At 36.3% G+C, this 13,959-nt stretch overlaps 2 protein-coding genes across 6 annotated transcripts in view; one reads left to right on the plus strand and one right to left on the minus strand.

The window, feature by feature from the left end:
* camsap2b (calmodulin regulated spectrin-associated protein family, member 2b) overlaps positions 1 to 13,959 on the plus strand; it is a 53,834-nt gene that overhangs the window by 22,915 nt on the left and 16,960 nt on the right. For all 5 annotated transcript variants that reach the window (XM_077221958.1, XM_077221960.1, XM_077221959.1 and 2 more), the window contains 2 exons: positions 7,561 to 7,638; positions 12,979 to 13,120. In XM_077221958.1, coding sequence (XP_077078073.1) covers positions 7,561 to 7,638; positions 12,979 to 13,120 — 220 coding nt within the window. The remainder of the gene's footprint in view (positions 1 to 7,560; positions 7,639 to 12,978; positions 13,121 to 13,959) is intronic.
* LOC143731244 (sterile alpha motif domain-containing protein 9) lies at positions 1,682 to 10,177 on the minus strand. Its single transcript, XM_077221957.1, has 3 exons — positions 9,951 to 10,177; positions 7,160 to 7,228; positions 1,682 to 6,842 (listed from the first exon to the last, which is right to left on the minus strand). The coding sequence occupies exon 3, from the start codon at positions 6,839 to 6,841 to the stop codon at positions 1,925 to 1,927; it is 4,917 nt and encodes a 1,638-aa protein (XP_077078072.1). The 5' UTR covers position 6,842; positions 7,160 to 7,228; positions 9,951 to 10,177; the 3' UTR covers positions 1,682 to 1,924.

Consider the following 13,959-nt stretch of genomic DNA (forward strand, 5'->3'; position numbering starts at 1 on the left):
TAAAAATATTACACTTCAATACGTACAGAATGTGCGTTTGCGTGTTTAAGAAACACGTTCAAATTGGACGTCTTAACATGGTAAAACTGTGCGTCTTTACACGCACTAAAGGAACGCGGCGAAAACTGACGCCTTAACACGACCAAACACGTAAAAAATTGCCGCGTTAACGCGGACAAACAGTGCGTGTTGACGCGGTCAAATTTCACGCGTTTCGTTTAAAGAATATTGGCCCCGATCGCGTTCCATACATAGTTGTATTGCGCTTGAGGCGTTAATATGCAAACGGCTGGTACGTCACTTCATACCATGGATCCACAACGAGCTGTATTTAGAGCTTGATTAAATAAATTGTTCGTTTATAATGGGGAGGACGTCTTAAGCTATGAAACTTGTAGGAAATTTGACAAAATTTTAGGTACAAAGACCTCTTATATACCAAAAGATCAAGGCAAATTTGGTTTCTCATGTCATGAACCCTTTAAATTTGTACAATAGATTATACAATAGAATACATTAGATTGTGATACATTTTCCATGCTCAGAGCAGACTGGCAAAGGGCTTATGTCATAGAACCTTCTTGTGGTGTGGACCTTTGACCAGAATTTTAGCCAGATACATATAACACCACTCAATACCAGCAGGTCAAATCAGCATACAGTTGGTGTGGTCAACCAGAATGACTATCACCGCTGCGGCAAAGCCACCGCGGCAAAAATAAACCAGTCGCATTTTAATGTCATTCGCGAAATGACCGCCAGGTGGCGCAAAGGGACATTTTGCAGAACAGCATCAATTGACGCATTTTGAAACGTAAGTGGGGCTAATGTCAATTAACAGTAAGGATTAAATACTACAACTATGGTAATTTTTCAAATAAGCCTACAACAAACATGAAAAATCAAAACAAGAGCTATTGACATTTGCTGTACAATAATGAAACAACCTAAGATTTGGTGGAGTTGAAACTGCATGTTATATAGTAAGCTAATAATTTTACATTTGGTGGATGCTTTTATCCAAAGCGACTTACATTGCATTTCAAGGTACACATTTTCACATTCCTATCAGTTCTTGCTTTCCCTGGGAATCAAACCCATGACCTTGGCGTTGCAGGTGCCAACGCTCTACTGTTTGAGCAACATTAAATAAAGAAAATTTGGTTAATGTTGTTTAAACAAACAATCATATACAAGGTATAGTCTACAAATTATACCTACATATAGACTATTATTTGTAGGAACAGTGAACTATTATATATCTCTGTTTGTAGGCTATCTGTTTATTTAAAAAACACACAGCACAAGGTCTTGTAAAAATTTTTTTTCATTATTTCAACAAGAATGAGACTGATTGAATATAAAAAAATAAACAAAAAACAGAATAGATCAAACTTTTAGAACAAAAATAATACAACTTTTTTAAATGCCTATTTATATTAGGTAACAACAGAACTGGTTAAATTTAACAAAAGCAAAAATGAAATATGTAAAAGTAAATTTTAAACAATAGAACAAACTTTTTGAACAGAAAAAATCAAAAGTTAAAAATGATGTGTTTCTACCCTGAAACATTTATTTAAACATCGACAGATACCCGGAGCGTGCAGTGAGGGAGACATGAAACTTACTAAAAAGAGATCCAGCATGTCTGCGAGAGAGAGGCAAAGAAAAAGGCCTGTTTTTAATTTATGTTGCTCTGTACATGTTTATTTGAGATCATTTTAAACATTTACATTTTGATTTTCTCATTGGGTATGCAAACATCCTATTCACATTTTGTTTATTTTAATGTGGTAACTACAGTTAAGCAAATTACAACAGATTAAATCGGATTCATTTTAGAAGTTTTCTGCGATAAAAAAATGTTTTTTAGATCAAGATCTAAATTACTAGAAATAGACATACAGTTGTCATACATTATCTATCTGTCATCTTCGTACTGAATATCATAAGCAAGTGGTCCATCCATGGCAAAGCCAATGTAGAAGGACACTTTCTCAGTGCTGTAGCCGCTTCTCACTCCACCCAGAAATGCAGGACGCAATGGGATCTTAAGATTTCCATACTCTGTGAAGACCTCACCTTGCTCAATAGTACCACTTACTCTGAGGAGCTTGCTGTTTATTGGGATTTCCTTAAACATTTCTCCGGTTTGCCAGAGAATGTTGCGATTCCTCACACTACTGACAGTCTCAGATCGGTCTAGGGAAACTTTCGTCACCAGCCTTGGTATTCCATCAGATTTTCCCAAGAAGAAGTGTGCAATGGTTGACCTTGTTCTGTACATATGAGAGAGATTCTTTCTTGCTGAGCTTCTGATTTTATCAACGTACATCTTAATGCCAGTACTTGTAACATGTTTTCCTGGCCAGAGCAGCAGTATGGCAAGATAGAAAGGCTCTGGATATGGGTGCTGTGTACCAACATCTTGCAGAATGTCATTTAAAAGCTCATTGAGGTCCTCAGGGGATTTTGATAACTTTGATTTTGGCCAAATCAACTTAAGTATTATATGCGCAAGCAGATGATTTGTTTTGTCCTTGGTACTTTTGATGGGAGAATTCTCAAGTATGAATGAGTATTTTTCAGCAATCCTTTGTACTGTATCTTTATTGCGCTCCAAAAATTGGAGAAGGCCTGGAAATGTATCTGCCCTGTCTTTTTCTAGGAATATTCGGCACTCTTCAATCTCCATGTTCAAACTCAGAGTTGGTTTCTGCTTTTTCTCTTTTTGCTGGTCCTCTACAGAGGTGCAAAATAATAAGATGTAGTGTTGATAGTGTTCTGAGATCCTCTTCCGAATCTTTGCTTCTTTCATGCCGTCAGATCCTTTTTCTTTCAAGTAAGTGAAGTAAATTTCAAGAAAGTCAAATGCCTCTTTCACCTGTGATTTTAAAGATGTAAGAAAATATTCATAGCCATGAAGAACAGCAACAAATTCAAGATTGGATTTGTTTTTCAAAACTGGGATGTTTGAGCAGGGAAGATTTCCTTTGAGAAAGCTCTGTATGTAACGATCTTTCATTGGATCACCATTCTCAAACAATGGTAGTTTTCTGATTACATCAAAAACAGTCATGGCTGTGTCGATTTCACCCATGTATCCAGATACATTATACGGGCTTAACCTTCTGTGAAGTTCCTGTTCATTTTCTTGGGCATCATCTGTCTTTGCCAAGGTTTGAGCTCTTCTGAAAGCTTTGGTAGCTGTGCTTGCTAACTCTAGATATTCCCTCAAGTCTTCAGCTGTGCACGGTTTCTTTCCTTGCTTTTTACTCTCAAGTTTGTGTTTTAATTCACTTTTTGCAACTTGTCCAACTGTATCTACAGTGTAGGAATTTTCATTGATTGCTTTAGCACTGTCTGCCCACTTTTTAGCTTCGGCAAAGTTCTTCGCTTTCAGGTACAAGTGTCTTGCTAGAGCTTGGGGAATCGTGAAGTCTTTATCAAACCTTTCCGAAGCTGCAATAAAAATGTCTTGTATTTTATTAAGACCACCTTCTCTTGAGTTTATGTCTTCTATCAGTGGTGAAAACAGAGTGTCTTTCTCATCGCCTTCTGTCTTGCGTTGACGAGTGATCAGCATGCTTTTCATTGATTGAACAAGAATGTCCTTCACTGCAAAAGTTTTAAAAAAGGCATCACAATGCAACATGTCAAGGACTATGTCTGGTCTGGAGCAGTTATGGTTCTCCTCTAGTTGTTTGACACATTCTGTGGCAAGATGCTGATGAACAAAGCGAATTGCTTTGAATCCCCCATATTCTTCCGCTCCAAATTCAATCAGCAAACAGGAATAAGGCTCCATTTTCTCCAACACGGGTTCTCTTCCCCACAATGCACTTTTGATGCCCAGAAAATCTTCACATAAAGATCTTGAGACGGCTGGTTCGGCCACATATGAATTCAGCAAAGCCAGTATGCAGAAGAGCCGTGCTTGTTTGCTTTCGACTCTGAAATCTTTTAGTATGTTAGTTGCAACATTTTCAACATACACAGGGTCGAAATTAGTTTTCATGATCATAAAACTGTAGAAGTTCTCAGTTGTGAAAGACTTTATTTCTTGAAGTTCTTTAAGCTTCATTTCAAAAGCATGTTTTTCCTTGACAGACAATTCTGCTGTAATGAACTCACTCGGATCAACACTTTTCATGTGTCTGTCTTTTGGAGTTTTTGTACGTATGCAGTTTAAGATGATGATAAATGCCCCCGTTTCTATCGTGAATTTTCTCAAGGAATGCTGGAGTTTGAGTGTGTTTTCTGTTTCTTCTGAGTCTTCAACTAGTAGCAGGACTGGTGTTTTTAATGAATGCTCACTTTTTCCACACTTTATCAGATGAGCAACATGTTGGGCTACTTCTTCCTTTGAAACGATGTTGTCTTTTAACACTGCACATCTGAAATCTTTTCGCAGATTCCACATCACATGCATGGCCATGGTGGTGCCGCCACAGCCCGGGTGATGAAAGAGATTCAGCATGACACAAGTACTTTTGGGATTTTTGGTCTGAGATCTGATACTGTTCTCTAGTTTTGAATGTTTGTCCCGTTTTATGAAAGGCTTTGCAGCAGGTTGCTCTGAGAAATAGAAGTTCCACCATTTCACTTTGCCTCCTCTATAGAACTCAGATTCAGTTTTAATTTTGAACTCTTCAAATTCTGCAGAGCTCTCATCAAATTCGTTTTCACATTCGTTTTCACACAGGATATCAAGTGATGTCATCAGGTCCTCATCTTTATTTTGGAGAATCACTGAACTTCCCTCAGCAGATGGGAGAAGTCTCTGAGCATTTTGCTTGTTCTGGCCCAGTTTCAGTATTGTCCCATTGATTTCACTGAGCTCCAGGTCATATACACTCTGCTGACTGATGTCATGTTCACATCTGGATTGAATATAATCCCTCCATTTTTGAAAAGAAGCATCTGAAGTGCAAATACTTAATGTGTTCTCTGTACCCACAAGGTTTTTATAAAATGACATGAAAGTGTCAAAAATTGGGTCATTCATGGCCTCAACAGTGGAGAGTAGGAGGAATATGACTAAGAATCGTCCTCTTGGAAGAATGTCTGGGTTGCAGATGAACGAGATCATATCCTGTACTTCTCTTGCTCTATATTTTAACCATTCGCTTGGTCGGAGTGGTCGGTCAGGTTCAGTGCTCAGGTCTTCTCTGCCATTACAAAATACCCAACTTATTTGTTTGTACAGGTTGAGATTTTTCACAATTGTTCCTGGGTCCCCATGGAACTGGCTTGGGTTGTGAAGATTTGCAATTCGAACATCTCTGTATCTGTGGCAGGACCCATTTACTACAGAGTTTGGATCAAAGTCCAACACACAGAACAATTTCAATGTTGTCATGAACTGAAGATGCTGGAGTTGTTCAGGGTGACTTTTGTTTGTTACAATGATGAAGTAATCATAATGATCCAGTCTGCTTCCACCACATGTCATCAGATTCTTCAGCTTTTCCCCCTGGTTTGATGTTCCTTTGCTTTCAGGCCTTTTTTCTGCCTCCTTCCTCCTGTCGTCCATAACATTTATTCGGGTCAGTTCATCATGCAAATCTTTTGGATAACTAATTTTATAGATATCTCGGGTTGCAGCTCCATCTCTGATGAAAAGTGATTTTCCTTTGTTCTTCTTCCATTGATTGTCCTCATCCAGAGTCTGGGTATAAAACAGCTTCCCATGAACTATGCTGTGGGATGGAACAACATCCACCTCTATGACATATTTGCCAGATAGGGTGCTGTCAGGGCAGAGTACTTCTACAAAGCGTGGCTGCCTGATGCATGCCTTTGCTTCATCTGTGTGCTCTTCAAAGTATGATTTAATACCTTGATTAAAGTGATCAATGATGGTGTCCTTCTTGTCAACACTGACCCCAATGATCTCAGCATGAGCGTATTGAGAGTCTTTGGAGTCTGCTACACCAAAGTGGATTGTTCCATTTGTACGGCTGTTCATACAACCAGCAGTAAACCGGAACACCTCTTTATTGAACTTCTTCTTTATCACATTCATATCATCTGCTCTACCCATGAACTTATACTCATGAACTGGATCGGTCAGATTACCTGGTCCCGTCTCTGGTGGTAAAGTGTAGTTTTGAATATATCGATGAGAAGCAGAATTCTGATCAAATGGATGGAGACTACATGAGTGTTGTAAGGATCCAGACTTCTTTATGTGCTTTTCCTTTTCAGCTACTTCACCAGCATTAATGTCTGATGTTTTAGGGTCAGTTGACTCTGTTGATTCAGTTTCTCTGGAAGATGTACAAATAGAAATTCCTGAAAGTGGAATATTTTTATTTTGTGTAGGGGGTGAACTAGAAGGTTCATTTGGTTGTGAGTCTTCTTTTGGATTGCTGCTTTGAGAGATTTTATCCGTTGAATCTTTTCCAAACTTCATTCTTTCCATGGATTTAGTCCTTTTAAAATCAGTTTTCAGTTTTCTCTTAGATTCCTTTGCATTTGTAGATATTTTTGTTTGATCTGTTGAAGCTCTGTCTTTGTTTTCTACTGTTGTGTCTAGCCTGGCCTCTGTGTGCCGTGTGTGGGAATGGTCAAAAGAATATGAATCTTGTTCTTTCATTTTTACCTTCTCTAAGCAGGTGATAATCTTAACAGCAGGACCATGCTTAATACCAAGATCCAGCAGATGTTTGAGCTGGTAACAGACTAATTCTTCCCCTGATACTTCTCCCTCATACAGTTTGTCCGCATATTTTTTATCCACTTTAATCGCCTCAGTCACCCAGTAATAAACTTGCTCTCTCGTCCAGTTCTCGACTCGGAGAGGAAGTTCTGTCTGTTGACTAATTGTAGCCATACTAAAACAAATAAAAAACAAATTAATAAAGAAATATTTACGTCTAACTTCTGCACAATATACAATAGTCAAAAGCATAGACCAATCCATCATACAGTGATATATTTCTGAATCTGGAACATTTTTTAACACTTAAACATTTACCCATTATTTTGCCCATTTATTTTGTGATGACTGACAAAATAAATGTGCTTATGATGTTTACTATCATGCTGCAAACTAAAATTTTAAAAGTGTCCTTTTGTTGCAAGTAGAATATCAAAAATAGAAATCATAAAAATAAATAGAGATCATAGTATGTTATGTTGTTTAGCTTACCTCTTATGAAGTATGAAAACACTCTCTGTCCATCATGTTTTTTTTCATCATATGTTATCAAGCATCCACCTGACAAGACAAGTAAAGAGAATTACATATTTGAGTTAAATCTACAGACAGTAATTCACTGTTCCATAACACTACACTACGAGTAATTCATAATTTCACACATCTGTACTTTGTTTCCATAAATTATTATATTATAAACTGCCCAGGTGTCTTTAAAGCTATTTTTTACCCGTTTAACCTTTAAAAGCCTGTTAATTTGATTTGATATGAATTGACAGTTTATGTCTAATATATATGCAAATACAAAATGCATAGAAAAATCTTGTGTGTGAATCGGTTTATTTGTGCTTGTCCATATGTTGGCTACAGTATGTGTTAATTTTTCAATGCAGGTTAATGATCATCTTAGAGACCTTTTGGCACAAGAACAGAGAGGTCACGATATAGAAGAACCCTGCACCATTCAAAAGGTGAGGAAATATTTATAAAAATGTTTGACTCTGAAATAATTATTATTTCCTTATTTTTGGATGCTATTGAAAACAGTCTACAGTAATGAAGAATTAATGTAATTAAATAAGAGTTATTTAATGTAATTTACTGAGTCTTCATTTACTTTAGAAAGATTTTATCTGTCTGTGAAAATCATATCTATTCCAAACAAACACTTCAAAACAATTTCTGCGATTATGGCTAAAGAATGGGCTCATACAGATTTGTTTTTCCTTTGTGGTTAGACATTCTAAATCATAAATTGCCCTGCAGATGTTTGGGACAAGTCAATCCACAAATTTTAAGCTTTCATAAAAACAATTGAAAATAAAAACATGTTAAATTTCCTATATACCAATATAGCACTTGATATTTAATTTACTCTATATATTAGATTTATTCAAAATATTTTTGACAAATATATAAATTCATAGAAAGTTATTTCAAGAAATAGGAAAATATTAATAGGAAGTTATTTTGGAAACATTGCAAGGCGCACAGCAACCTGGTTTTCCCAGCTTTTAGATGAATGCTGAAGTTATGCTGAATTTTCACCCATGCTCTCTCCTAGTAAAGTTAAACCCAATAGAGTATTATATAAATAAATCAGATAAAATAAAAGATGCAGGACCTTTTTTTTAAGACGCAGGACCTTTATTAGACTATTCTTAGGGTGTATTCACACCTGCCTTGTTTGGTTCGATTGAATCGAATTCAAGTTCATTTCCCCGTTGCGGTGCAGATCTTTTGATCAGGTCTGAATAAAGCAAATCGCACTCGGGTGCGGACCAAGCAAAAGGAGCACTTGCAAAAGGGGCAGTGTGAAAGCGAACCGCACCAAACAAAAAAAAAATCAACATTGTATTTGTGAACTAGCGGGCTGTTCTGGTGTGAATACACCATGGTGGATGACAACAGTTTCATTTCCAAGGTAGGATTGGTTAATAAAATGTTTAAGGTGTGTCTTAGCAAAAGTGTATTTGCATGCATGTTTTAAGATATCAATTTTGACTAGTCAGAATGCTAATTCCAGATATCTACATTGAAATTCTTCCTAGTTACAACGCTAAATGCAGATATCTCCAAAGAAAGGTCTTCCTAGTCAAAAATCAGATTGAGATATCCGTAATTAAATTGCAGATATCTTTAAATGAGATTTGACTAGTCAAAAATCCAATTCAAGATATCTACAATTGTAATTTGATTTTGAATACTAATAAATTACTATCAGATATCTACAAATGTATTTGGGATATCTTTAAAAAAAATATGAATTAAAGATATCTTTAATTTTATTATGACTAGTAAAAAACCAGTTAGGGATAATTTAATTATATTTTTTACTAGTAATAATTCAGTTAGAGTTATCTCTAATTTAATTATCACTAGTAAAATTATAATTCGAGATATATCTTGAATTAAAATGACGCCTAGTACAAAATCCATTATTGATAGCCTATCTTTAATTACAAATTCTACTAGTCAAAACTCATTTGAAAATCTCCGGAAATATTTTTCAATGTACGAATATGACTACTCAAAAAAACATTGTAGATATCTTAATTCCAATTATGACGGTTCAAAATTGGAATTAAGAAATCTGGAATTGGAATTTTGACTAGTCAGAATTAAATTATGACTAACTTAGTAACTTAAGTTACAGCCAGTGGTATTTAATGCTAAAACAGCTTGCCATAGTAGAACGTTACGTTACTCCGAAACATGCAGCACGTCCGTCCGACTATATTAATTACATCATAACCGTTGCGATTTGATGATCGCACTAAGCCATCTCACATTCTCATCACCGTGCATTGTTAAAATTCATTTAAAAAGGTAACGTTACTGTTTCAACGCCGAATTTTACTCACATTTGGCTCTTTGAACCCTGGCTAACATGCTTAGAGTGTCCCGCAGATGGCGCCGCGAGCTCGTGCAACGCCGTTAGAATCAGTCAATGCATGAAATAAATGTATTAACGTAATATTTTTTCGTTTATTTAGTAATTGTTTAAGGCCGTTTTGTGGTTTTAATCATCATCGTCGTTAAAATGAAACATAAGTTCAGCTCGTGAGAACATTTCGAATCAGTTAGACTCAAATGAAGTGAACTGAATCACCATTCAATGAATCACAAAGAATCAACAGTTCAAGTAGATTTTAACGGTCACAAAATAGCCCCATTGAATACCCAGTAATTCGTCACTCGTTGGGGCTCTTATATTGACCCATACGTACTTCGGCAATACTGTCAAGTTGATTCAGAGAAGCGTAACGTTAAAGTTACTCACGATTTCACGCAGTGACGCAGCAACAAACATTCAAATTCCCCTGCAGAACACTTCCAATGTCAAAGAAGATAGTAAAAGTTGTAGGAGATCGAGTTTCACGCCATAGAAGAGCAAACTTTTTTTTTGCTGTGGTTCGGTCATAGATATATAACGTTACTGAGGTACGTTTTAGACCTTTTCCTACATTGACGCTGATGCATTAAAGAGGAGGGGCTCCCCTGTTCTGTAGATGGCGGCTCTATTGACGCATTCGTTCCAATGAACTGCCCTAGCCAAGGCGACATCTAATAAAAAAAAAAAGTGTATTGTAAAAAACAAGGTTCAAAAATATGTTTGCAGTTTGTTGATATATTCTATGAAAAGACATTACCAGAGGGGATTATGAATATCTCCTTTTGTTACCCTGTAAATCAGAAAATACTGTCAATATAGCCTTAAAAAATTATCTCCGCCCTATTTTTAGGCATAAAATGTCATACAAATCAGGCCAAGAATGATATCAAAAAATCCCTCTCGAATAACCTTCACAATATAGTTAGGAATAAGACTGTAAAGTTTGGTGTATGTAGGTGCTACAGAAGTGGAAAATCGTCACTCGGGAGTGTGAGAAAAAACTCATTTTGAGAAAATGGCCTTTAAAGATTTTTATTGCAAAATTCCACTAATTTCTATTGAAAGCCACGAATTACAGACAAAATATGCTTTAGGTCCAAGTAAAATCCATGCATCACACTGTTTAACATCCAAAACTCATTATTGCTTCATCCATCACTTATCATAACAACACATCAACAGTCCATCACACAGGTATGTATCTGCCTGAGGGACTCAAAACCACTTTAGGATCTCACAATTACAGATTTGTTTAGTATTATATAGTAATTATATTATACAAAAACTGAAATGTGTTGTGTAATGTAATTGTTTTGTATAGTGTGTAAAGTATAGTATGTGATGTATGTATATAATGTCAGAGAGCGTCACGTGATGATTATGAACGAATCACGTTGTCAGAAATTGGCATCAGGCAATGAGATTGCACATTTCGAGTTAAATCGCCCTTTTTACTTTCATGATATGTTGCTGATAAACAGGAAATTACCATAATTGGATTTTCTATTTTCTTTCTAACGGTATATGTGATGACAGGGTGCAGACAGCGATCGCGGATCAGCGTGATGTTTTAGAATGCCAACTTTTGATGAATTTAGTCGAAATCTACATACGCGAACAGACAAAGTGTAGTAAAATAAAGACATAAATGTGTATTTTGGAAAAAATTGACCAGTGAAAATAAAACGATGATGAATGCTCACTTCTGATTGGAATTTACCTCTTGTTTTCAGTTTGAGAACCTGTCCACCAAGGCCTAATTTTTCTTTTTATGGCCGTTGGTATGCTACTTTTAGGTACAACCATAATTGGATTATATAGCTATTCTTTTATTTAAAGGGATAGTTCACCCACAAAAAGTAAAATTCTGTCCTCTAGTCAGTTCACGTAGTGTGATAGCGTAGTGTTACGTCACACGTAGGCTCACTATTGGCCGACGCTGGTCATGTGGGTGATGCGTGTGAGGTGTATCAACAGAAGCTTACGCTATTACACTAGTGAACTGACTCGAGGCCCACAGAGAAGGAAATGAATAGTTGAAATTGTCGTTATTTTCGTTTTTTTTGCGCACAAAAAGTGTTCTCGTCGTTTGATAAACTTAAGATTGAGGCATTGTAGTCACTTGGACTATTTTAACGATGTCTGTAAAAACTTTTCGGGGAACAAGTTTCAATCCCTTAGAAGCCTATGGAAGAGTGATCCAGCTCTCAGATTTAATCAAAAATATCTTAATCTGTGTTCCGAAGATGAACGAAGGTCTTACGGGGTTGGAACAACATGAGGGTGAGTAAATACTGACAGAATTTTCATTTTTGGGTGAACTATCCCTTCTAGTTTTTCTAGATGAATGTTGAATGTTTTGAACAAATCTTTTGTATGAATGGCTCAACTAAATAAGACGGTCACTTGCGGCCCTCTATTGGCGGTTTAGTTTCATGTAGTATTGCATTTTTTTATTTGTATATTCAAACATTTATTTAAAACATCAATCTCATGAGATTATTTATTGCAGTTGTAATTTTGCAGTGTAAATTATTTAATTTGATGGGTAACAGCCCTATAGTGTCTTATTATTTTAACTTTTATTAATTTATTATTATAAATTTATTGATCAAATGTAAGAATTTGACATGAAAGATGATGCATACATTTAATAAGGTCATAAAAATTCTCTTTATAAAAATAAATAACACACTGTGGTAAAAATCACAAATAAATGTATAAAAAGCTTCAGAATAAATATATTTACACAACTAGGGCCCCCACTCAGTGTTGGTTCGCCTCTGATTGAGAGGCTGCATCCTTCGAATGCCACCAAGGTTGGAGCAAGCGTTGTTAAATGGGACGTCTAGCCTACGGAGAATTGTTCTTGTCGCCTATAGCAACTGTGCAGCTGCAGTTGACGAGTGGCAGTAACATTTGTTTTGGACTTTTTTGAAAGTAATATTAAATTTGTCTGAAACAAAACAGGGTTCACAAACTGTCAAAATATGTTCACCATGGTCCATTTATGTACATAATAAAGAGTATAAACTATATATAATCTATATATAATGAGATATACTGTAAGTTAACATTTGAACTGATTTAGTCTTTTTAATTTTTACATTTGGATCATTAGATATTTGAGTAAGCTGAAACCCAATACAGACGTTTAAAAGTGTAATTCGGCAATTTCTCTCAAAAAAATCCTGTTGTCACCGGCACGCAATAAATTCTGGGGTAGGCAAGGCAGCGAAGGATCCATCTGTTGTATCCCTCATTGCATGGGAAGGACGCATTTGAAGGAGCCTTCGAATTGGGACAGCCTTAGTCATGCCGCGGTGATGCAATGGGCCTTGAATGCACCCTTTGAAGGATGCAGCCTCTGAATTGGGATGCTGCTCTTATCTATTGTCTTTGGTGTAATCCACAGGGGAGGTACAGGAGAGAAGACTCTAAAGCACGTCCGGCTCTTTGTCTCCCCGTGGTGGACAATCTCCTGAAGGACAACACTGATGGCTGCGCTCTGGCTGCACTGCTGCACTTCTACTGTCCTGATGCTGTGCCACTGGAAGGTATTGTTGCAGCAAACTCTTCTTTGTGATTTGACAAATATGACTCTTTTTCTCCTATCAAGTTTCAACCTCATCACACTATATTGTAAATATATTTGATTTAAATTTAGAGAACTGCATTAGATTCAGATTGATAAAGTGGCATTAGGCCCTGATATACGATGATGACATGTCAGGAAACTGACCTTGGCTCATTAAGTGGTTCTGCGACCATGAGTGGTTGGTTTTATTTATCCACCCTGATGTTAAATATATGACTTTCTGCTGTGAAACACAAAAGAAAAAAATTCGAAGATTATTCATGCTGCTTTTTTTTACAGAGCTTATAGTACAATTTAAAATATTGAATAGTTTTTATTGGATCCTGAGCAGTATGCTGGTGGTGTGATTGAGAGTACAGAGACCTGATGCATGCTCTGTGATCCTGCTCTAAATGAAAGGAATTTTGGTCTAAGGTTCATAATTATATTCAAGAGGTGCCAGAATGTTGATTTCCATTCTGTCCAGGTATTTATGGCCTTGGAGACCCATATTTTCTAAGCTCTGATGTAGAGATGACCGAATGGATTTAAATAAGTATTATGATTGGAAGACAAATTATGACAGGTTGGTGGCCACCAGGTTCACCCTCTTTTTAGGAATGGGTTACAGAATTTGGGGAAAGGATACATTTGGGTACAGGATAATGACCTGGTGGTGATGCAATATAAGAGTGACACATATTTGTTGACTAACTTTTCAACATCATTTGAGAATTTCATAATTTATTATTATTATATTTTTATTTATTAAGTTTATTTTATTCAGTTGTTTGTTTTTTGTGGTTTTACTCTAGCAAT

The sequence above is a fragment of the Siphateles boraxobius genome, unplaced genomic scaffold (genome assembly GCF_051911475.1).
Source record: "Siphateles boraxobius isolate OS27281-9 unplaced genomic scaffold, OSU_SipBor_1 86, whole genome shotgun sequence".
Classification (NCBI taxonomy): Eukaryota; Metazoa; Chordata; class Actinopteri; order Cypriniformes; family Leuciscidae; genus Siphateles; species Siphateles boraxobius.